At 41.7% G+C, this 21,247-nt stretch overlaps 2 protein-coding genes across 8 annotated transcripts in view; one reads left to right on the top strand and one right to left on the bottom strand.

Moving 5' to 3' along the window:
- PER3 (period circadian regulator 3) overlaps positions 1–10,206 on the top strand; it is a 62,443-nt gene extending 52,237 nt beyond the window's left edge. For 3 of the 5 annotated variants that reach the window (XM_030912760.1, XM_030912758.1, XM_030912756.1), the window contains exons 20-22: positions 9–189; positions 1,287–1,437; positions 7,621–10,206. In XM_030912760.1, the coding sequence (XP_030768620.1) occupies positions 9–189; positions 1,287–1,437; positions 7,621–7,707 (419 nt within the window). In that variant the 3' untranslated portion in view covers positions 7,708–10,206. The remainder of the gene's footprint in view (positions 1–8; positions 190–1,286; positions 1,438–7,620) is intronic. The other 2 variants (XM_030912759.1, XM_030912757.1) reach the window with 1 other exon arrangement.
- A 3,061-nt stretch (positions 10,207–13,267) lies between these two features.
- Positions 13,268–19,529, bottom strand: UTS2 (urotensin 2). 3 transcript variants are annotated; one of them, XM_010357381.2, is made up of 4 exons: positions 18,942–19,106; positions 16,859–16,972; positions 15,356–15,399; positions 13,268–13,536 (listed from the first exon to the last, which is right to left on the bottom strand). In XM_010357381.2, the coding sequence occupies exons 1-4, from the start codon at positions 19,042–19,044 to the stop codon at positions 13,420–13,422; spliced, it is 378 nt and encodes a 125-aa protein (XP_010355683.1). In that variant the 5' UTR covers positions 19,045–19,106; the 3' UTR covers positions 13,268–13,419. The 3 variants fall into 3 exon arrangements, with proteins under 3 accessions (XP_010355683.1, XP_010355684.1, XP_010355682.1); XM_010357382.1 differs by lacking the exon at positions 18,942–19,106 and adding an exon at positions 19,345–19,529 and having other exon boundaries at positions 13,271–13,536; XM_010357380.1 differs by lacking the exon at positions 18,942–19,106 and adding an exon at positions 19,345–19,469 and having other exon boundaries at positions 13,271–13,536; positions 16,859–16,992.
- Positions 19,530–21,247: the final 1,718 nt, after the last annotated feature.

Genomic DNA, 21,247 nt, shown 5'->3' with positions numbered 1-21,247 from the left:
TTTGACAGGAAGCAGCGACAGCAGTATATACTTTACTAGTAGTGTTTATTCTAAAATCACCCAAAATGAGCAGCAATCTCAGGATGTACAGAAAAAAGAAACATTTCCTAATGTCGCTGAAGAGTCCATCTGGAGAATGATACGGCAGACACCTGAGTGTGTTCTCATGACATATCAGGTACCTGAGAGGTAAGAAAGCACTTTAGAAGACCCACTTTTTTTATTTTTGTGGTTTCTTTTTTTCTTTTTTGAGACAGAGTCTCTCTCTGTCACCCAAGCTGGAGTGCAGTTCAGCAATCTTGGCTCACTGCAACCTCCACCTCCTGGGTTCAAGTGATTCTTCTGCCTCAGCCTCCCTAGTAGCTGGGATTACAGGTGTGCACCACCACACCTGGCTAATTTTTGTATTTTTAGTAGAGACGGAGTTGGTTGGTTGGTTGGTTAGCTGGTTGGTTGGTTGGTTGGTTGGTTGGTTGGTTGGTTTGTGACAGAGTCTCACTCTGGAGGCTGGAGTGCCATGGTGTCATCTCAGCTCACTACAACCTCCGCCTCCCAGGTTCAAGATTCTCCTGCCTCAGCCTCCCAAGTAGTTGGGATTACAGGTATGCACCACCACACCCAGCTACTTTTTGTATTTTTAGTAGAGATGGGATTTCCTCATGTTGGCCGGGTTGATCTTGAACTCCTGGCCTCAGGTGATCTGCCCACCTTGGCCTCCCAAAGTGCTGGGATTACAGGCGTGAGTCATTGCACCTGGCCTATGGTTTCTTAATGTGTTTTTAAAGACAAAATAATTATTGAATGTTTTATAAATTCCCTTTGAGAAATGTATTTTCAAATTTATTCATTTGAAGTCAAGTGATGAATGATTTCTTAAAATAAGGATGGCAGTGATAGTATCACCTATATTCAGATCCAGACTAAACAGATCTTACACATCATGAGACAAGGAAACAAAGTCGGTGCTTTCCAAGATGGCACACAAGTACAAGAACTTTTTGTTTTAGACTCTTGATTTTTTTTGCCTTATTCTAAAAGAAAAAAGCTAAGGGAAATCTCTTTCTTCCATACACCTCATTAAAACATCATATAGATATTTTCCACCAAGAAAAAAGCCTTTACCAACTTGACAAGGAAATGATCTAGTTTTTTTTTTTAATGTATGCCTCATGTATTAGAAAGTGTAAGGTGTATTACCAGCCAAAAAGAAGTGCTGTTCTTACATGACATGAAAAGAACCCTGTGTCTTATTCAGGACTATTATGATTCTGTTTGTTTGTTTTCAGGGTTAAAGAAGTTGTGCTAAAAGAAGACCTAGAAAAGTTAGAAACTATGAGGCAGCAGCAGCCCCAGTTTTCTCATGGGCAAAAAGAGGAGCTGGCCAAGGTGTATAATTGGATTCAAAGCCAGACTGTCCCTCAAGAAATCGACATTCAAGTAAGCACAATAATAATGGTTGTCATATACTCATGTATTTTGGCCAGGTGGTGGTTTTAATATAGGTCATGCTCTTGCGTGATCCCACTGAAAACGTTAATCCACACAGTTTACCTCTATGGTAGGTATTATTATTCTCTCTTTACCAATAAGCAAGAAGTAAGGTATACACATGTTAAATAATTAATACAAGGCCATGCAGTTCATTGGATTTTGAACACAGGTCTTTTTGCCTCCGGGTGGTTTTTTCTTCTACCAATTGGAATGTTAGGGGACAATAAAGAGTGGAAACACCTGCTTTGATGTGTAATTGACTGCATTTGATAGGTGATTTGTTACGTATTTCAAATATGTCTGCATGTTTGAAAAGAGTTAAAAAAAAAAAAAAAAAAAAGATGTAAGATTCACACCAGAGGTAGTATTCATACCAAGCAGAAACTTTAATGGGACCTAAGTGTCTTTTTGCTGTTATGAGTTCTTCTCAATGAGATTTTTTGTGAATAGCCTGAACAGTAAAGCTTTGATTTACCAGTGGTCCCAACCAGTGTTGGTGGCAGCTGTGGTAATGGTAGTGATGGTTGTACTAGTAATGAGATCTTTATTCCCACAAGTATCAAGATATGGGAGGCTGAAGAGTCAAGTTAAAAACAAAAGCAAGTAGGCCTAGTCCAGTGGCTCACGTCTATAATCCCAGCACTTCGGGAGGCCAGTTGGAGACCAGGAGTTGGAGACCACGCTGGGCAACATAGCCAAACACGTCTCTAATAAAAATCAAAAAAATTAGCCAGGTGTGGTGCCGTGCACCTATAGTCCCAACTACTAATGAGGTTGAGGCAGGAAGATTGCTTGAGCCAGGGAAACTGAAGCTACAGTGAGCTATGATCTCACCACTGCATTCCAGCCAGTCTCAAAAAAGACAAATAATTTGTGTTTGTGTGTGTGTTTGTAAAAATACTTTAAAAAAAGAGTAAAGTTAGGTGTTTTAAAAAATATATTAAGGCTTATGAAATAAGCAAGACAATGAAATCCTACTACCCACGTTTTTAAAAATTAACACTTTTAATTGTGGTATAATACACATAACGTGAAATTTACCTTCTGAACTGTTTTTAAGTATATAATTCAAGAATATTAAATATCTTCACATTATGCAACCATCACCACCATCCATCTCCAGAACTTTCTTCATTTTGCAAAACTGAAACTCTATACCCATTAAACAATAATTTCCCCGTTCCTCCTTCTCCCAACCCTTTGCGATCACTGGTCTTCTTTCTCTTTTCTCTTTTCTCTTTTTTCTTTTTCTTTTTTTTTTTTTTTTTTGAGACAAAGTCTTGCTCTCTTGCCCAGGCTGGAGTGCAGTGGCGTGATCTTGGCTCACTGCAACCTCTGCCTCCCGGGTTCAAGCCATTCTCCTGCCTCAGCCTCCGGAGTAGCTGGGATTGCAGGCGCACATCACCACACCCATCTAATTTTTGTAGAGATGGGGTTTCACCTTGTTGGCCAGGCTGGTCTCAAACTCCTGACCTCAAATGATCTGCCTGCCTCAGCCTCCCAAAGTGCTGGGATTACAGGCGAGAGCCATATGAATTTGACTACTCTGCACACCTCATATGAGTGGAATCATACATTATTTGTCTTGGTGTGACTGACTTATACACACACCTACTCTCTTGGTTACTATTTGCATGTAGTAACTTTTTACATCCTTTCACTTTCAATCTATTTGTGTCTACATCTGAAGTGAGTAGACAGCATATATCTGAATAGTGCTTTTCAAAATCTGTTCAGTCAATCTCTGTCTTTTGTTTGGAGAATTTAGCCCATTTACATTTAAAGTAATTACGGGTAAAGAAGGACTTACTTGTGTCATTTTGCTATTTGTTTTCTGTGTGCCTTAAAGACTTTTCGCTCATTTCCTGCATTACTGTCATATTTTGTGTTTAGTTCGCTTTTTGAAGTGAAATGTAATGCCCTGCTCATTTCCTGTTGTGTATATTGTGTAACTATTTTCTTTGTGATAACCGTGGGGATTACATTTAGCATTCTAACATATCACTCCAATTTGAATTTATACCAGCTTAACTTTGATAACCTCCTACAAAAACTTTGCTTCTATAGAGCTCCATCTCCATCTTCTTTCAATTACTGAAGTTATAAAATTAGGTTTTTATACATTGTGTTTCCAAAGACATAATTATTTTTATGCATTAATCTATTAAATTATATAGAAAGCAAAATATGGGATTACAAATCAAAGCTAAAATAATACTGGATTTTATTTGTTTTTTTTTTTTTTTTTTTTTTTTTTTGAGACGGAGTCTTGCTCTGTCTCCCAGGCTGGAGTGCAGTGGCCGTATCTCAGCTCACTGCAAGCTCCTCCTCTCGGGTTTACGCCATTCTCTCGCCTCAGCCTCCCAAGTAGCTGGGACTACAGGCGCCCGCCACATCGCCCAGCTAAGTTTTTGTATTTCTTTAGTAGAGACGGGGTTTCACCGTGTTAGCCAGGATGGTCTCGATCTCTTGACCTCGTGATCCGCCCGTCTCGGCCTCCCAAAGTGCTGGGATTACAGGCTTGAGCCACCGCGCCCGGCCAATAATACTGGATTTTATAGACTACTCGTTTTCTTTGAATGTATTAGTTTCTTAAATCAGGTAGAAAACAAAAAGTGGAATTACACATCGTTGTTGCAATCATAATACTTACCTTCACTGAGATCTTTATTTCTTCATACAGCTTCAAGGTATTGTCCGTGTGCTTTCATTTCAACCCTGCAGGACTTCTGATAGCATTCCTTGGATGGTAGGTCTAGTGGTATCAAACTCCCTGGCTTTTGTTCATCTGGGAATGTTTTCACTTCTCCCTTACTTTTGGCCAGGCAAAGGATTTCTTAGTTGACAGGTTTTTTTCTTTAAGTACTTTGAATACACTGGGACACTGCCCTCTGAACTCCACAGTTTCTGATGAGATACCTGCTGATAATCTTACTGAGAATCTCCTGCATGTGTGAGTTGTTTCTCCCTTGCTTTTTTTTTTTTTTTTTTTTTTTTTTTGAGACAGAGTCTCGCTCTGTCTCCCAGGCTGGAGTGCAGTGGCACAATCTCCACTCACTGCAAGCTCCACTGCCTTCCGGGTTAACGCCATTCTCCTGCCTCAGCCTCCCTAGAAGCTGGGACTACAGGTGCCTGCCACCACGCCCAGCTAATTTGTTTGTATTTTCAGTAGAGACGGGATTTCACCGTGTTCGCCAGGATGGTCTCGATCTCCTGACCTCGTGATCTGCCCGCGTCGGCCTCCCAAAGTGCTGGGATTACAGGCGTGAGCCACTGCACCTAGCCTCCCTTGCTGCTTTTAAGATTGTCATTGTCTTTGTCTTTGACTTCATGGTATTTAATTACAGTGTGGATCTCCGAGTTCTGAGTACATCCTAGTTGGAGTTCATTTACCCTCTTGGATGTTTACATTCATGTTTTTCATCAAACCTGGGGAGTTTTCAGCCATTCTTTTTTTGAATAATCTTTCTGCCTCTTTCCCTTTTTCTTCCTCTGGGGCCCCCGTAGTGCTTATGTTAGTCCACTTGTTTCCCACGTCCTCCAGGTCTGTTGATTTTTCTTCAGTCTTTTTTCTTTCTGTTCATCAGACTTGATAGTTGCTGTTGTCCGGTCTTCATACATGTATTCTTTCTTCTGCCTGCTCAAATCTGCTTTTGAATCCCTCTAGTGAATTTTTCATTTCAGTTTTGTACTTTTTATTTACGGAATTTCTTTCTGGCTTCTTTTTAGGTTTTCTGTCTCTTCATTGATATTTACATTGTTTGTACATTGTTTTCTTGATTTTTCTCCATGCCTTTTTCTTTCTTTCTTTTTTTTTTTTTTTAGACAAGGTCTCACTCTGTCACCCAGGCTGGAGTGCAGTGGCATGATCATGGCTCACTGCAGCCTCAGTCTCCTGGGCTCAAACAATCCTCCCACCTCAGCCTCCCGAGTATCTAGCACCCATGCCCAGCAAATTTTTTAATTTTTGTAGAGATGGGATTTTGCCACGTTGCCCAGCCTGGTCTTGAACTCTTGAGCTCAAGCAGTCCACCTGCCTCAGCCACCCGAGGTGCTGCGATTATAGGTATAAGCCACCACACCCAGCTTTTTCTTTTTCTTTTTTTTTTTTTAAAGACAGTCTCACTTTGTCACCCAGGCTGGAGTGCAGTGGCATGATCATGGCTCACTGCAGCGTCTACCTCCTGGTCTCAAGTGATCCTTTCGAGTAGTTGGGACTACAAGTGTATACCACCATGGCTAACTAATTTTTTTTTTGGTAGAGCTGGGACCTCACTATGTTGCCCAGGCTGGTCTTGAACTCCTCGGCTCAAGCCATCCACCTGCCTCAGCCTTCCAAAATGGTGGGATTACAGGCGTGAGCCACTGTGCCCTACCAGTTCTTTGATCATCTTTCAGTGGTTTTAAAATCTTTGTCTCACAATTCTTTTATCTGATCTTTCTCAGAGACTTTTCCTTTTGGTTTATGTTTTCCCTTTGAATGGGCTATACCAGGGGTGTCCAATCTTTTGGCTTCCCTGGGCTACATTGTAAGAAGAAGAATTGTCTTGGGCCACACATAAAGTATACCAACACTAACAACAGTTGATGAGCTAAAAAATAATAAGAAATCACCAAAAACAACTCATAATGTTTTAAGAAAGTTTACGAATTTGTGTTGGGCCACATTCAGAGCCATCCTGGGCCACGTGTGGCCCATGGGCAGCAGGGGGTTGGACAAGCTGGGGCTGTACTTTGGCATTTCTTTGTATGCTTTAATGATTTTTTTTTGTTTGTTTGAAAACTAGACATTTGAATCTAATAACGTAATTCTGGAAACCTGATTCTCCCCTTTCCCAGGGTTTATTCTTATTTTCTGATTGTTGGAAGACAGGGTCCTTATTGCCCATTCTGACTCCCACAAGCTGTGTGCAAGGTGCTCCAGGAACACGTGCCTTGCCCAGGGTCAGGGATGGGTAGTTGCTGTTGTGCTTCAAGCTGAAATTGACCACAGGCAACCACAGCTTACCCTCTAAGCGTTTCCCAGAAAGTTGCAGGCCTTCAGATAGACTCAAGTTCCAAATAGTTGCCTTGGACTGATTTTGTCAGTCGAGTTGTCTAGGTGAGGAGAGAGAGTCCTAGTCTTCTACTCTGCCATCTTCTCAGAATAATCTCCCCATCTCCATTTTCAAAGAAAAGAATGAGTGTCTGTCATGTAAGAATGGCTGGGTAGGGTCTTACCAAAAAGCAGGAGCTGGGCTGGTTATTGTAAATGTCTTTGTTTTTTTCAGTGTTGTTCTGGTTGTAAATAGACAGGTATATGAAAAATGAGGCCCACAGCAATTTAAACAAAAGCACAGTCCATGCGCCACTTAGTAATGGGGATGTTTTGTGCAAGCATCCTAGAGTGTACTCACACAAACCTCGGTGGAGCAGCTTGCTACAGTCACTCCTAGGCTCTATGGGACAGCCTTTTGATCCTAGGCTACAAACCTGTACAGCTGTTACTGTCCTGAATACTGTAGGTGGTTGTAACACACAGTGGTACTTGTGTATCTAAACATAGAAAAGATACCGTAAAAAAATGTGGTAGGATAATCTTACAAGACCACCATCATATATGCAGTCTGTTGTTGACTGAAATGTCATGTGGCACATGACTGTATTTAAACAATTTGTCATTTGCCTTTTAATAATAAAGAATGAGACTGGGCACAGTGGCTACTACCTGTAATCCCAGCACTTTGGGAGGCCAAGGCTGGTGGATCACGAGATCAGGGGTTCAAGACCAGCCTGGCCAACATAGTGAAACCCCATCTCTACTAAAAAACAAAAATTAGCTGGGTGTGGTGGCGGGCACCTGTAGTCCCAGCTACTTGGGAGGCTGAGGCAGGAGAATCACTTGAACCTAGGAGGCAGAGGTTGCAGTGAGCCAAGATCGCACCACTGCATTCCATCCAGCCTGGGCAACACAGCAAGACTCTGTCTCAAAAAAAAGTAAAAATAGTTGTAATAAAGAATGAACTATAATGAGTATTTTCAGACTTGAATAAGTTGGGGAGTTAGAAACGTGTGACCAGCTTTTTACTGTTTTAAAACTCTTCAGGTGACATTGACATCAAGTAACTTGCCTGCTTTTGTTCTTTTTTGGAGGCCTGTGTCACTTGCAAAAATGAGGATTCAGCTGATGGTGCGGCCACATCCTGCAGTCAGGCTCTGGCAGAAGACAGCAGTTGAGTGACTGTGAGGATGAACCTTCATACCCTTTCCAAGACACATTACACATACAGACCTTTTTAAGTCCTGGACTTTTAAATGACCATGAAGTTATCATTGAATGTTAAGATTTTTTCTTCTTGATTTTTTAATGCACATAATCTTTTCGAAGCAGACATTGTATACAAAATCTTACTTCTCTTTGTTCCTGATACATTAAAATGGCCAGTTAGGTTCTTTTTGTAGTTGAATTGTCTGCTAAATAGATTGGATGGCCTCTAAAGAGGTATGTGTATCTTTATTTCAGATGTCACCCAGAGTAAATTATAATTAGAAGTAGAGCTAGAATGAGCCCCAAACCTTAGCCTCATTTATTTTGTTCTGTTACGTAAGTCATTTTCCCCTTAGAGTGCTTGAAAAAATCCCACCTACAGGTTGTGTACTTTTCAGAATGGTTTCCATGAATGCAGTACATTCGTTTAGGCTTCATTCAACCTGGCGTTCCCCTCCATAATTAAGATAAAACATTCCGGTTTTCTCACAAACGTTAGCACATATTGTCCATTAGCATATCTGTGATAACCAGGTTTTGGGGGTTGAGATTTGGCCTTCATCCTTGTAGATCCCTTTCCTATTGATTTCCCACCTTCCAGTGAAATTCTGAAAGCCTTATCTTAAAAATCGATCCGCTTACCATGGGCCAATTCTTGTGAGAGTTTCCATTAGCATTTGCGTGTGTAATGTTGAAAGAGCTTCTTACTCAACCAGTGCTGTTGCCCTTTTCAGTGTTTTTGTTTTTAAAATAATGATTGTGAAAGTTTTACAAGTAGTGTAAAAGCTAGTATCATTCTTATATACTTTTGTGTTTAAATGTTCATTCTTACCAAAAACTAACTGTTAACTCTTTCTTTCCAATCAATTTATACAAAAGAGGTCACTCCAGCCTTACCATGGGTCTGATTGGCACTGCCTTTTGTTTGCCCTTGAACAGGGGTAAGTGTGGTGGGGACTGCAAAGGAGAAAACAGCCAGGCAGCTCAGTTGTCCTTGCCCACAGGGCCCTGCAGGCTCCATCAATCACTGCCTTCTATGGTGTTTGTAGTAGAGAATCACCTCCTGCTATCACTAATATGAGTAGGGATTTCAGAATTCTACAGTGAATTCTACAGAATTCACAGTGTCTTTTAAGAAGTGAGTGGATTGTTTACTTGATAAATCAGCTCACTCTCTGGTGCTCTTTAGAGAAGTCCCTGATTCCTTCTTAAACTTGGAAGGATACATGAAATTCACACCCCTGCAGATCAGAAACACCAAATAGAAGAAAGTGAAGGTTATAGTAACCTTTTGTCTTTATATAACTTGCAACAAACTAACTTATTTTTTCTTCCTTTTTTGTTTTTGTTTTTTTATGGTTTTTTTTTTTAGGAAAATACTCTTTCTCTTTTGAAGTTTTACAGCTTTTTGTAAATGCATCCTGGTAATGATTAGGAAAATCGACCTTTTTATCCATGGTGACCATCCCCGTAGCTCAGATCTCCTTTGGAAGTATTGGTTTTCTGGATGATAATTCCATCTTAAGATGTCAGAACTGTTTTCAAACGCTGCCTTTGACAGTTCTTGGAATTTTCTAATATTAAGCAGTTCCATGCAAATATTCCTGTTTTATAAATAGCTCTTATAGTCTGCTCCATTTTGATGGTTAAGTGATTTCTGAAGCCTTTGTGTGTTGATCAGGTTGTGTGATATTTTTGCTTGATAAAGAATCAGATTTGAAACAATTAACCAGCCAGTAGATTGTCTGTCAGTGACATTCTGTAGTAATACAGTTTTTGCTAATGTAAATGAAAATGGTATCTGTAGCTCTCAGGATCATTGTGCATTCATATATGCTAAGCCTTATGTTCTCTAATAGAAGCCTTTCTTTTCCATTGTTTCTGGATATTTGTATTATCCAAATGTACTTATTTCTTTGCCTTAGTACACATTTTGTGGAGTACATGTTATACTAGGTTTGATTTGAAACTGGTGCTTGTGGCAGAACTGTCAGAGCATGAGGAGCGCTCCTCCTGTGGGTGGACGCGTTCACGCACTCACAGGTTGCACCTGCTGCTGGCGGTGAGCGGGGGCTCAGCAGCTTGACCGCCGCCCCCCGAGGGGGCTCTCCCCAGCTTAAACTTTGTTGTTCAGATTTGTTAACTTTTTATATTAATGACTATTGAAAATTGTAATAAAAATGCATATTATAGGCTTTAATGTTTACATGAATATTACCCAAAAAGCTGTGTTTTCTTTGGTCAGAGGTCACGATTTGTGAAAAACAAGATGCTGTGTGAATGGAAATCATTTTGCAATTGAGTGAAACTTCATTATAATTCACAGTGTAAATTTAATCCAAACTGAAATTTTGTTTCAACTGAATTTATAATTAACTCTGAATTTGTTTGTAATCATTAGTATTTCAATTGGGTATCTTTTTAAGTAAAAACAACAAATAAACTCTGTGCATGTAAAACGCGAGAAATTGTCCGGCCCTACGTCAACAGATCTTTAAATGTGTTTTCTGTATCATTTAGAACTGTTTCTTATAATCTATTGAGGGACCCTCATATTAGTTAACCGTGCTTTTCTCAGCCACATTCTGTGTTTGCCTTAGCCAGTGGGTCTGAGCACCTACTGTGTGGAGGATGAAGATGCAGGCACTTTGAAATGTATTGGCTTATTTAGCCCGTTTACACCTAGTGTTCCATTACTGGAACACTAAACTTGTGGGAGTTATTTATATGCTACTGCTCAGGGTCATCACCAAGGTCTGATTTTTCATAAAAAAAAAATTTTTTTTGCAACCTCTGGCATAAATGGGTTAATCCTCACTTCAATGTACATATTTTTAATACTTATTCTAATGCCAAATTTATAAAAGTCGGTTATCAAAATTTCTCAGATTTTGTAGGGTGAACCTGTGTACAAGATCGGACTGTGTAACTGGTAGCAACAAAATCTAGAAATTAAAATAGGGAACAAGATCCTGAAGCCAACAGAGCTTTTTAAAGTTTACACCTTTCAGACCATTTGCACCTTTCTTTTCTGTAACAAAAATCATAATAACGAGCAGGAAGAAAAATGGCTCAGTATACTTTGCGTGTATACTACTATGACAGGTGCTGGTCTAAGTGCTTGACATGAATTTTTTTTTTTTTTTTTTTTTTTTTTGAGATGGAGTCTCGCTCTGTCACCCAAGGTGGAGTGCTGTGGCCGGATCTCAGCTCACTGCAAGCTCCGCCTCCCGGGTTCACGCCATTCTCCTGCCTCAGCCTCCCGGGTAGCTGGGACTACAGGCGCTGCCACCTCACCTGGCTAGTTTTTTGTAGTTTTTAGTAGAGATGGTTTCACCGGGTTAGCCAGGATGGTCTCGATCTCCTGACCTCGTGATCCGCCCGTCTCGGCCTCCCAAAGTGCTGGGATTACAGGCTTGAGCCACCGCGCCCGGCCGACATGAATTATTTAATCCTCACAACTGCCCTGTGAAATAAGCATTGTTATTGTCCTCATTTTACAGAGAAATAAACTGAGGCAAGGGGAGTCAAGACCTTGGTCAGAGACTCACAGCTGGTGTGCACTGGGAGTAGGAATCTGACCCTAGAAACCTGATGGCAGAGCCCCAGTCTGTATGAATCATCACCTGGTATCACTAATATGAGTAGGGTTTTCAGAATTCTACAGTGGAATTCCGCTTTTAAGTTCTCTCTGATACAGAACAGTTTTATGGTGTCAACATTCTGTGCCAGGGAACTAGTACTGATTTAATTTCAACACTGGGAGACACGCCACAGTATTATCATAGCTATCCCCAATGTTAGCATGTTTCTGAGCTTGTGCATTCATTGCAGTTTAAAACATCTCTCCCTTAGATTTGTTATTCATGTCTTTTTTTTTTTTTTTTTTTTTTTTAAGAGTCTCGCTCTGTTGCCCAGGCTGGAGTGCAGTGGTGCGATCTCTGCTCACTGCAAGCTCTGCCTCCTGGATTTGCGCCATTCTCCTGCCTCAGCCTCCAGAGTAGCTGGAACTACAGGGCATGTGCCACCACACCTGGCTAATTGTTTTTGTATTTTTAGTAGAGATGGGGTTTCACCGTGTCAGCCAGGATGGTCTCAATCTCCTGACCTTGTGATCCGCCTGCCTCGACCTCCCAAAGTGCTGGGATTACAGGCGTGCGCCACCGCGCCTGGCCAAGTTCTTGGTGTCTTTAGGGTAAACTCCCTGAGACCTGTACTCTCTAGGAGACTTGTGATGGTCAGTGACAAGATTGACACAGTTGCGTGTTGCTGTTTGGTTGGTGCAGACCCCTCTGGAATGTGGTGGGATGTCAGAGCTCAATGAGAGAAACGAGTTTCTCATAAACATCCAGGCCTCCCCTAAACATGGTTCTGTGTGAGACCCACACAGAACTTTCAGGAGTTCACACTGTATCTTCTATACATATATAAACCACATTTATACAGATGTATTCACGGAATAGAAGTCGGTACTTACACAGGTTTTAAAAATTTGTAAGCCAGGCTCTTCCACAATCTTAAATCTTGCCTCAGCTTTCTTCTCTCTATAAGAGACATCAAGGTGCTTTTCCCAGTGTGAGAAACTGTGATCCTTGAGCTTACAGAAACTGAGATTATACAAGTTTCAATGTTAAAAGATTAAAATCGTCAAGTGTTAGGACTTTGGTCAGCCGAGAGAAAGGATCTCAGCGCGTGAGCTTCCCCCACGAACTTCAGAAACCGAGGAGCATCAGACGCTCCCACCCTTCATCTCAGACACCCATAACTTTGAGATTTTTCCACGCTAAGATACTGGTTTCTTTTTATTTTGTTTTGTTTTATTTATTTTATTTTATTTTATTTATTGTATTTTTTTTTTTTTTTTTGGGATGGAGTCTTGCTCTGTCGCCCAGGCTGGAGTGCAGTGGCCGGATCTCAGCTCACTGCAAGCTCCGCCTCCCAGGTTTACGCCATTCTCCTGCCTCAGCCTCCCTGTTCATTGTATTTTTTATGTTCTAGACAGTCTGCCTCTGTTGCCCAGGCTGGAGTGCAGTGGTGCAATCTCCACTCACTGCAAGCTCCGCCCCAAAGATTCAAGCGATTCTCGTGCCTCAGCCTCCTGAGTTGGGACTACAGGCACCCGCCACCATGCCCGGCTAATTTTTGTACCTTTGGTAGAGACAGGGTTTCATCATGTTGCCCAGGATGATCTCAAACTCCTGGTCTCAAGTGATCCACCCACTTCAGCTTCCCAAAGGGCTAGGATTACAGGTGTGAGCTACTGTGCCTGGCCATGATTTATTTTATTTTTTAAGTAATACGTTGTCTTTTTTAAGGGTCGAGAGGCCATCATAGCTAAGATAATGTAGTTTATTTAAATGATTTGTCATTAAACAAGTTTAACTTTCGTGACTTTTTCTTAGTGTTTGCTTCTGTTCATTCATTAGCTTTGCTTCTGAATTTTCAAAGAATTGTCTAAGGATAAATGGAAGAAAATAATAATTATAAATTTTCAGGACATGTTTATAGGGAAAATAACCACTCATGATATGTGCAAAACAGAGGATTTATTTTCCAGGTAATAATGAACAGGGTGTAGTTTGCCTAGTTTTTCTCCACGCTGTTTTCAAATCAACTATTGTAGTATTTTTCGTGTTCTAAGGTGGGTGTTTCTGAGCTGACTAATAGATGCTCATTTCACTTCAGACACAGTATTTCCAGAAGCAATCAGGAGTCTCACGTTTCTTATATGGTTTCCTGATTCTGGCCAAAAGATGACTCAGTAAAATGTCAGGATCTTGTCCAGAGAAATCCTGAAACTAAAACAATCCAAACAAAAAAAAAACAGGTAAGTTACCAATGAATGAAGATTCCTATAAGAAAAAGGAATCTTGAGTCAAGACATTGGACTTCTTAAAAGTATTTGCGTTTTTCCCTGGACTGTAATTGTAACAAGAGTGTCCCGGGCCCAGTGGGGCTCCTGTGCCCACCTCCCCACCTCTAATGAGTGTCCTTCCAGTCTGTTCAGCTCAGTGATGGTCCTGAATTTTCCTAAACCCTCATTGACTGACTTCTATTTAAATCATGTCCGTTGCTAGGCGGGTGGCTCACGCCTGTAATCCTAGCACTTGAGGAGGCTGAGGCGGGCAGATCACTTGAGCCCAGGAGTTTGAGACCAGCCTGGGCAACCTGGTGAAACCCTATCTCTACAAAAATTAGCTGAGTATGGTAGCAGGCTCCTGTAGTCCCAGCTACTCTCGGGAGGCTGAGGCATTAGAAGTGCTTGAACCTGGGAGGTGGATGTTGCAGTGAGCCGAGATCACGCCACTGCACTCCAGCCTGGGTAACAGAGTGAGACCCTCTCTCAAAAAATAAATAAAAAGTAACATATTCTGTGCATTTATTGTCTTCTGTGTATTGTATGTATTGTGTGTGTTCTGTGTATTGTATGTATTGTGTGTGTTGTGTTGTGTTGTATTGTATTGTATTGTATTGTATTGTATTGTATTGTATTGTATTGTATCGTATTGTATTCTTTTGAGATGGAGTCTCGCTCTGTTCCCTGGGCTGGAGTGAAGTGGCGCAATCTTTCACTGCAGCCTCCACCTCCTGGGTTCAAGTGATCCTCCTGCACCAGCCTCCCGAGTAGCTGGGATTACAGGTGCATGCCACCATGCCCGGCTAAGTTTTGTATTTTTTGTAGAGACGGGGTTTCGCTATGTTGCCCAAGCTGGTCTTGAACTGCTGGTCTCAAGCGATCCACCTACCTCGGTCTCCCACTGTGCTGGGATGACAGGCTCATGAGCCACCGCGCCTGGCCTCCTGCACGTGGTTCATGTCCATGTCTGGAGCATGGCCTTCTTCCATTAGGTGTTACCTTGCAGTGCCCGTTACACTTTCCCATGCCTGTGAATCACCTGAGGATCTTGTTAAGATGCAGATTTTGTTTCCACAGGTCCTAGGTGGGCCTAAAATTCTGCATCCTTCACTGGCTTCCAGGCGCTCCCAGTGCTGCTGGCCGTGGGCCACATGTTAGATAGCGAATGAGAGCACAAGTGGATGCCAGACTTGAGAGCAGGGACCTCACCTATTTTTTTCATTCTTTCACAACTTACTTGATTTACCCAAAACAGGCACTGGGTAGGTTCCTGTTGCATTCAGATCTTATATCAATCAAAATTTGGAAAAATTAATGCTTTGAAATAATGTTGGCCAATTATTATTATTTTGAGATGAAGTCTCACTCTTATCCTCCAGGCTGGAATGTGACAGCACTATCTCGGCTCACTGCAACCTCTGCCTCCCAGGTTCAAGCGATTCTCCTGCCTCAGACTCCCAAGTAACTGGGATTACAGGCCCCACTCAAGCCCAGCTAATTTCTGTATTTTTAGTAGAGACGGGGTTTCACCATGTTGGCCAGGCTGGTCTCGAACTTCTTACCTCAGGTGGTCCGCCCGCCTCAGCCTCCCAAAGTGCTGGGATCACAAGCGTGAGCCACCGCGCCTGGCCATGCTGGCCAATTATTTTAAGGTGTGGTTTCCACCAAGAACACTTCTCTAGTTCATAAATTCAGAGTCCTGTAAAATCAGTACAGAATGTTCGCCTTTTTAAACTTAAGTCATAAATAGAGTCACTTACCTTTCTCAAATTTCCTCTTGGGTTAAAAATGTTGGTACTCGAGTCTGAAAAACAGTTTTGAAGCCAGTTCGTCAGATCTGTTGTTTCTCTTGTACGCTTGTTTTAAAATATACAAAATAATATTACTAAATTGTGTCTAGTTTCTGGTCTTTTTCCACATTGCAGCAAGCTTTTCTTGAATGCAGACAGGCACTCCTGTTCTTATCTAGAGTTCACAAAAGTCACTGCATTGTCCTCAGTAACTTAGCAGTGCAGTAGCTCATCAAACATACAACAAATGAACTGTCTATTAACGCCTACTAAAAGGCTCAATTTTTTTTTTTTTTTTTTTTTTTTTTTTTTTTTTTTTTTTTTTTTTTGAGACAGAGTCTTGCTCTGTCGCCCAGGCTGGAGTGCAATGGTGAGATCTTGGCTCACTGCAACCTCTGCTTCCTGGGTTCAAGCAGTTCTCCTGCCTCAGCCTCCCTAGTGGCTAGGATTACAGGCACCCACTACCATGCCTGGCTGATGTTTGTATTTTTTTTTTTTTTTTTTTTTTTTTGATACGGAGTCTCACTCTGTCGCCCAGGCTGGAGTGCAGTGGTGCGATCTCGGCTCACTGCAAGCTCCGGCGCCTCCTGGGTTCACACCATTCTCCTGCCTCAGCCTCCTGAGTAGCTGGGACTACAGACGCCCGCCACCACACCCGGCTAATTTTTTTGTATTTTTAGTTGAGACGGGGTTTCGCCGTGTTCACCAGGATGGTCTCAATCTCCTGACCTCGTGATCCACCCGCCTCAGCCTCCCAAAGTGCTGGGATTACAGGCATGAGCCACTGCGCCCGGCCCTGATGCTTGTATTTTTAGTAGAGATGGGATTTCACCATGTTGGCCAGGCTGGTCCTAAACTCCTGACTTCAAATGATCCACCCACCTCGGCCTCCCCAAGAGCTGGGATTACAGGCACGAGCCACTGTGCCCAGCAAAAGGCTCAATTTTGTTTCTAGAACTTCCTAAGCATTTGTGTCCATGCTTGGAGGAATGTGGCCACAGGGGAATAAGCTGACATTTGATTAATTACTTTCTGTGTGACTCAAGGAGCATTTTACTTGCCTTGACTCACTGACTCTTCACAAGTTACCTTCTGAGGTGGAAACGTAATCATTCCTGATTATAGATTAAGAAACTGGAGTACAGAAAGATGAAGGCTTCAGTAAGTGGGAAACTAGGATTTTAAATTGCACTCACTGGAAGCTGGAATAATTACCACCAACCCCTAGCCCCCAAAAATAAAAGTCCACACAGAAAGACAAAACGCTGAGGTACCAAAGAGCACGGTGTGTGCAAGGAGCTGCTGGGGAAAAGAAGGTCGCACAGGTCGGGAGGGGAGAGTATCGGTAATTAATTATTTTATATAGTTCATCTTTATATTCCAAAATAGGGCTCTACCTCTTCTAGATGAGGACAGACGGTAAGTTCAGTAGCAATTAAATCAGACATGCTATAAACATGAGAAGCATTTTACCTGCTTTCCTGAGACTGTCCCCTCTTCCTGCACCCAGCAGCATCTCCGGCAGTATCTGCAGAAGGGAAGCTCTTTCTAGCTCCTCCGGAGTTAACCGCGCATCTTCATGAGGTGCTACAGAGTAAAAGCAGATACTTAGAATTCAGTTCGTCCTTCAGTTGGTTATTTCTGTTCCTCGTGCCTTTGGAGAGTACCAGAGACAGGGAGATGAACACTAGAAAAACGCCCAATGCTAAGTTCATGATGTGCCATCAGTGGTGTTCTAAAAGAGGCGGAAATGCTACCAGCCCATGTGCCAGCCAGCGGAACGGGAAGCCTGGAGACGTGGACCTGACGCCCGCGTGATGCGCCAAGCCCCTCGATTGCCTTGAATAAGAGCTGAGGGCTGAGCCCCAGCCTGTCTCAAAACCATTTTGGTTCAAAACGTCTGACTCTCCCTCATTTCTGCTTATCTACTGCTGCCTACTGCCTTTTTGCTTTTAGATATTTGGGTGGTGAAATTGGAGAGGAAAAAGAAGATTGTTTACGGTCTTCCTATAAAGCCAGTAAGATGGTATCACCTCTTACTGAACTTCAAGATTTCAATACAATTATTATACTTAGAATCGGCTTCAAAATCATCAGTAAGGAACTTAATTGTGGCGTTCCCTATGTGAATGCATAGTAAGTGTGCTTAAGGTGTGTGGAAAGGGCACTCCGGAGTGTGCTAAATGAAGTGCGTGTGAGGCGTGGTAAATGCAGACCTGCTGCTGTGTTGCGATTCGAGGCTGTGGGAGTCAGGGTGGGAGGCCATGTGTGGCACCGGCGTGCCGCAGGCTTACAAATAGCTGCAACCTTGATTGGAGGACAGTGAGCAGATCATCATAAAGGCATCTGAGCACATTCACAGCACTTCTGAAGACTGTTAATAAAAATCTATAAAATTTGATCATCTATACATGCTGACAGGAAAGCTCATTTCTGGAGAAATCAATGAGAACAAATTCTGAGATAAGCTGCCACTTGTTTCGAGTTTGTGTGAGATGCTACACTCATTTCAGCTAAGTTTCTTAGATTATTTGTAAAGTTTTTAAGATGACAGTAGTAGCTGAATATTTTCATTTTTTATTTCATCTTGAGATGTGTGCTGTTTCTTTGTAAATAGCAGAGATTCAGTAAAGTTAATGCCTGTGTTTAACTGTTAAGAAGACAGTCAGTGATCATCTCAGTGACTCGGGAAGTTGGTTGACAGTGCCTGATGACAGTGCTTGACCATCATCAGAAAGCTGCTCGGGATGAACTTTTAGAGACTAGAAACTATAAAATCCTTGGCTTAGAAGAGGGTTTTGTTTTTTTTTTTTTCTCTTTATTTAAAAAAAGCCTAGAAGTACTCAAGATTAAAGATAAGATTATATCTAGTTAAGTTTTTGATGGAAACTAATCCCTAAGCATTAGCCTTCTCATTTCTTAAACTAAATGGAAAGATAATGGCAAAATGAGAACCTACCTGACTGATACGTATTTCTTTAACTCAACTCAGACTTACACTGAATTAACATAAATCAAAAGGAAATGATCAATATACTCAGAAGTCTGTGAACTCCCTAGCTCCCCAGTTTGTCATTTAAAAACATTTTAGTAAACATTTTTGTTTCATAGAACACATATCAGATGTTTTAAACATAAGGTGAAACAAATCCATTATTAATCTATAATTAGAACAGCCAGTGCTACATTCAACCAGTTTGTTTAAAGTAAAAACTAAAAGTAATGATGTTTTAAATTTCATGCAATTTTTTAAATTGGAAAAAAATATATATCACCCAAAACAAGAGGTTCAACTACAGAGGTAACATGAAATAAGCAATTCTCCTCTTCTCCTTTTACATTATAGAGAGAGAGAGAGAAAAAAAAAAAACTGTATCCATTACTACATCTAAAATGTGCCTTAAGGATCCTTTAATATTCTTTTCAAAGCTGGGACTATTGATAGAACAAGATTCAAGACTCCTTTGAACAGGAATCCCATTCTTATCTCTAACATTGAATTTAAGACTGGTAAAGGCTCTTTCAAGACTAACATAAGGGAAAAAAAAAATCTTACCTGAGAGTTGAAGGGATACTTCCCCGGAGTCAAGGAGAGGAAGAGATAAGAGAGGATTTAAGAATCCTATGAAAAGCAAACAGCAGGAGGCCAGCTTATACATGATTGCTACGAGATAGACGTCTTCCTTCTTGGCTTCTGTCGTAGAGAACTTTCAACTCGCTCCTTCTCATTCTGCTCACTGATTATATATATGATCCTATGACCTCACATCATCCTCTCCAAAAAAAAATAAAATGCATTTATTGGCTACAGAGGCTAAAAGGCAATCACTTTGCATTGATGTAATTTTTCAAGGTAACAAGTCATAGACAATAAATTAACTGTCTTGTTGCCTAGTGTACAAAGTAGGTATTATATGAAGAACAGTGAGTTTATAAATCTGGCAAAAGAGCTAACTTACAGCAATAAATCATGAAATAAAGAAAGGATTGGATATGAGTTGAAGTGGCCAAAGCAAAGAGATGTGGATTTATGAGTCCGAGCAGAAGTGACGCAGAGCATAAGATGAAATACATTGATTTCCATTTTTTAATCTTTCATGGGTGAGTAGACGAGTTGTCATGTTGTGTTTGGGGCTGCCATCCCTGAAGAATGACAATCTGTGGATTAAAACTTAAAACCAGCTATTTCCTTTAAAGCAGTGAAAAGTTAAAATACATAGCAAACATTGCTCAAGGCTCAAGACAATTCTGTACGTACACATGGCCTCATGTGAAGCTGCAAGCACTTGAGTCTTCAGAGAAAGGAAATAACTTCATAAAGTTGATGATTACTCAGCAAGGAGGGAGGAAGGACTTACACCAGAAAACTCGCTGATAAACAACATTTCCAAGATGTGCCCTCTACTCCCAACTGTACTCTGCCCAGGCTGGTCCAAGCTCGGATGGGTGGAAAGGTCTCCTGACCAGTGTCCTGAAGTCTGCCTTCGGGCCCGCCACAGGCTCAGCACAGCAGAGTGATGCCAGAGTCATCTGTGTAAGTCCGATCACGGTAATTCTTTGCTCAAAACTTTCTGTGGACCTAAACACAAAAGTTACAAAGATAGGCCAGGCACCGTGGCTCAAGCCTATAATTTCAGCACTTCGGGAGGCTGAGGCAGGAGGATTACTTGAGCTTAGAGTTCAAGACCAGCCTGGGCAACATAGAGAAACACTGTCTCTACCAAAAATATAAAAATTAACCAGGTGTGGTAGTGCATGCCTGTATCACTTTAGCCTGGAAGATCTTGGCTGCAGTGAGCCAAGATCACCCCACTGCACTACAGCCTGAGTGTCAGAGCGAGATCCTGTCTCAAAAAGAAAAAAGAAAAAAAAAGGTTACAATGCAATGATAGAACTACTAGGGGAAAAACCCATGAACACCTTCACAACCTCAGGTTAGGCAAATATTTCTTAAACGAGACACAAATCACACAGGAAAAAAATTGAGACAAAAAAAATTTAAGAGATCTATGTAACTCAGGGTGACTCTGATTAATAACAATGTACAGTTGAAGATTTCTAAAAATCAATTTTGTGTTTTCATCACAAAAAAATGCTAAGAATGTGAAGTAATACGCATGTGAATTTGCTTGATTCAGCCATTCCACAATGTATCGAAACATCATGATGGGCCAGGCCCAGTGGCTCATGCCTGTAATCCCACACTTTGGGAGGCCGAGGCAGGTGGATCACCTGAGGTCAGGAGCTCAAGACCAGCCTGGCCAACATGGTGAAACCCCGTCTCTACTAAAAATACAAAAATTAGCCGGGCGTGGTGGCAGGCACCTGTAATCCCAACTACTCGGGAGGCTGAGGCAGAAGAATTGCTTGACCCTGGAAGGCAGAGGTTGCAGTGAGCCGAGACCGCACCACTGCACTCCAGCCTGGGTGACAAGAACGAAACTCCATCTACAAACAAACAAACAAGTCATGCTGTATACCATAGATTCCATTTTTGTAAATCAATCAATAGATAAATGAACAAAATTGATAAACTGGACTTTATCAAAATTAGAAATGTTTGCTCAAGATACTGGTAAGAAAATGAAAAGGCTGAGCAGGGCACAGGTCACTGGAATCCCAGCACTTTGGGAGGCCGAGGCAGGTAGATCACCTGAGGCCAAGCGTTTGAGACAAGCCTGGCCAACATGGTGAAACCCCCTCTCTACAGAAAATAAAAGAATTAGCCAGGCATGGTGGCAAGCACCTGTAGTCACAGCTACTCGGGAGGCTGAGGCAGGAGGATAACTTGAACCTGGGAGGCGGAGGTTGCAGTGAGCTGAAATCATGCTGCTGTATTCCAGCCTGGGCGATAGAATGTGA

The sequence above is a fragment of the Rhinopithecus roxellana genome, chromosome 12 (assembly GCF_007565055.1).
Source record: "Rhinopithecus roxellana isolate Shanxi Qingling chromosome 12, ASM756505v1, whole genome shotgun sequence".
Lineage (NCBI taxonomy): Eukaryota > Metazoa > Chordata > Mammalia > Primates > Cercopithecidae > Rhinopithecus > Rhinopithecus roxellana.
This window is presented reverse-complemented; position numbering and strand designations above follow the sequence as displayed.

What these genes read in the sequence shown, in the direction of transcription:
- UTS2 (XM_010357380.1), bottom strand. Translation starts at nt 19,469, where the DNA reads ATGGAAATCAATGTATTTCATCTTATGCTCTGCGTCACTTCTGCTCGG. An exon ending in GGACAGTCTCAGGAAAGCAG is followed by an intron (nt 15,400 to 16,858) that starts GTAAAATGCTTC and finishes ACTGTTTTTCAG; the next exon opens with ACTCGAGTACCAACATTTTT. An exon ending in CAAGAGGAAATTTGAGAAAG is followed by an intron (nt 13,537 to 15,355) that starts GTAAGTGACTCT and finishes GGATTGTTTTAG; the next exon opens with TTTCAGGATTTCTCTGGACA.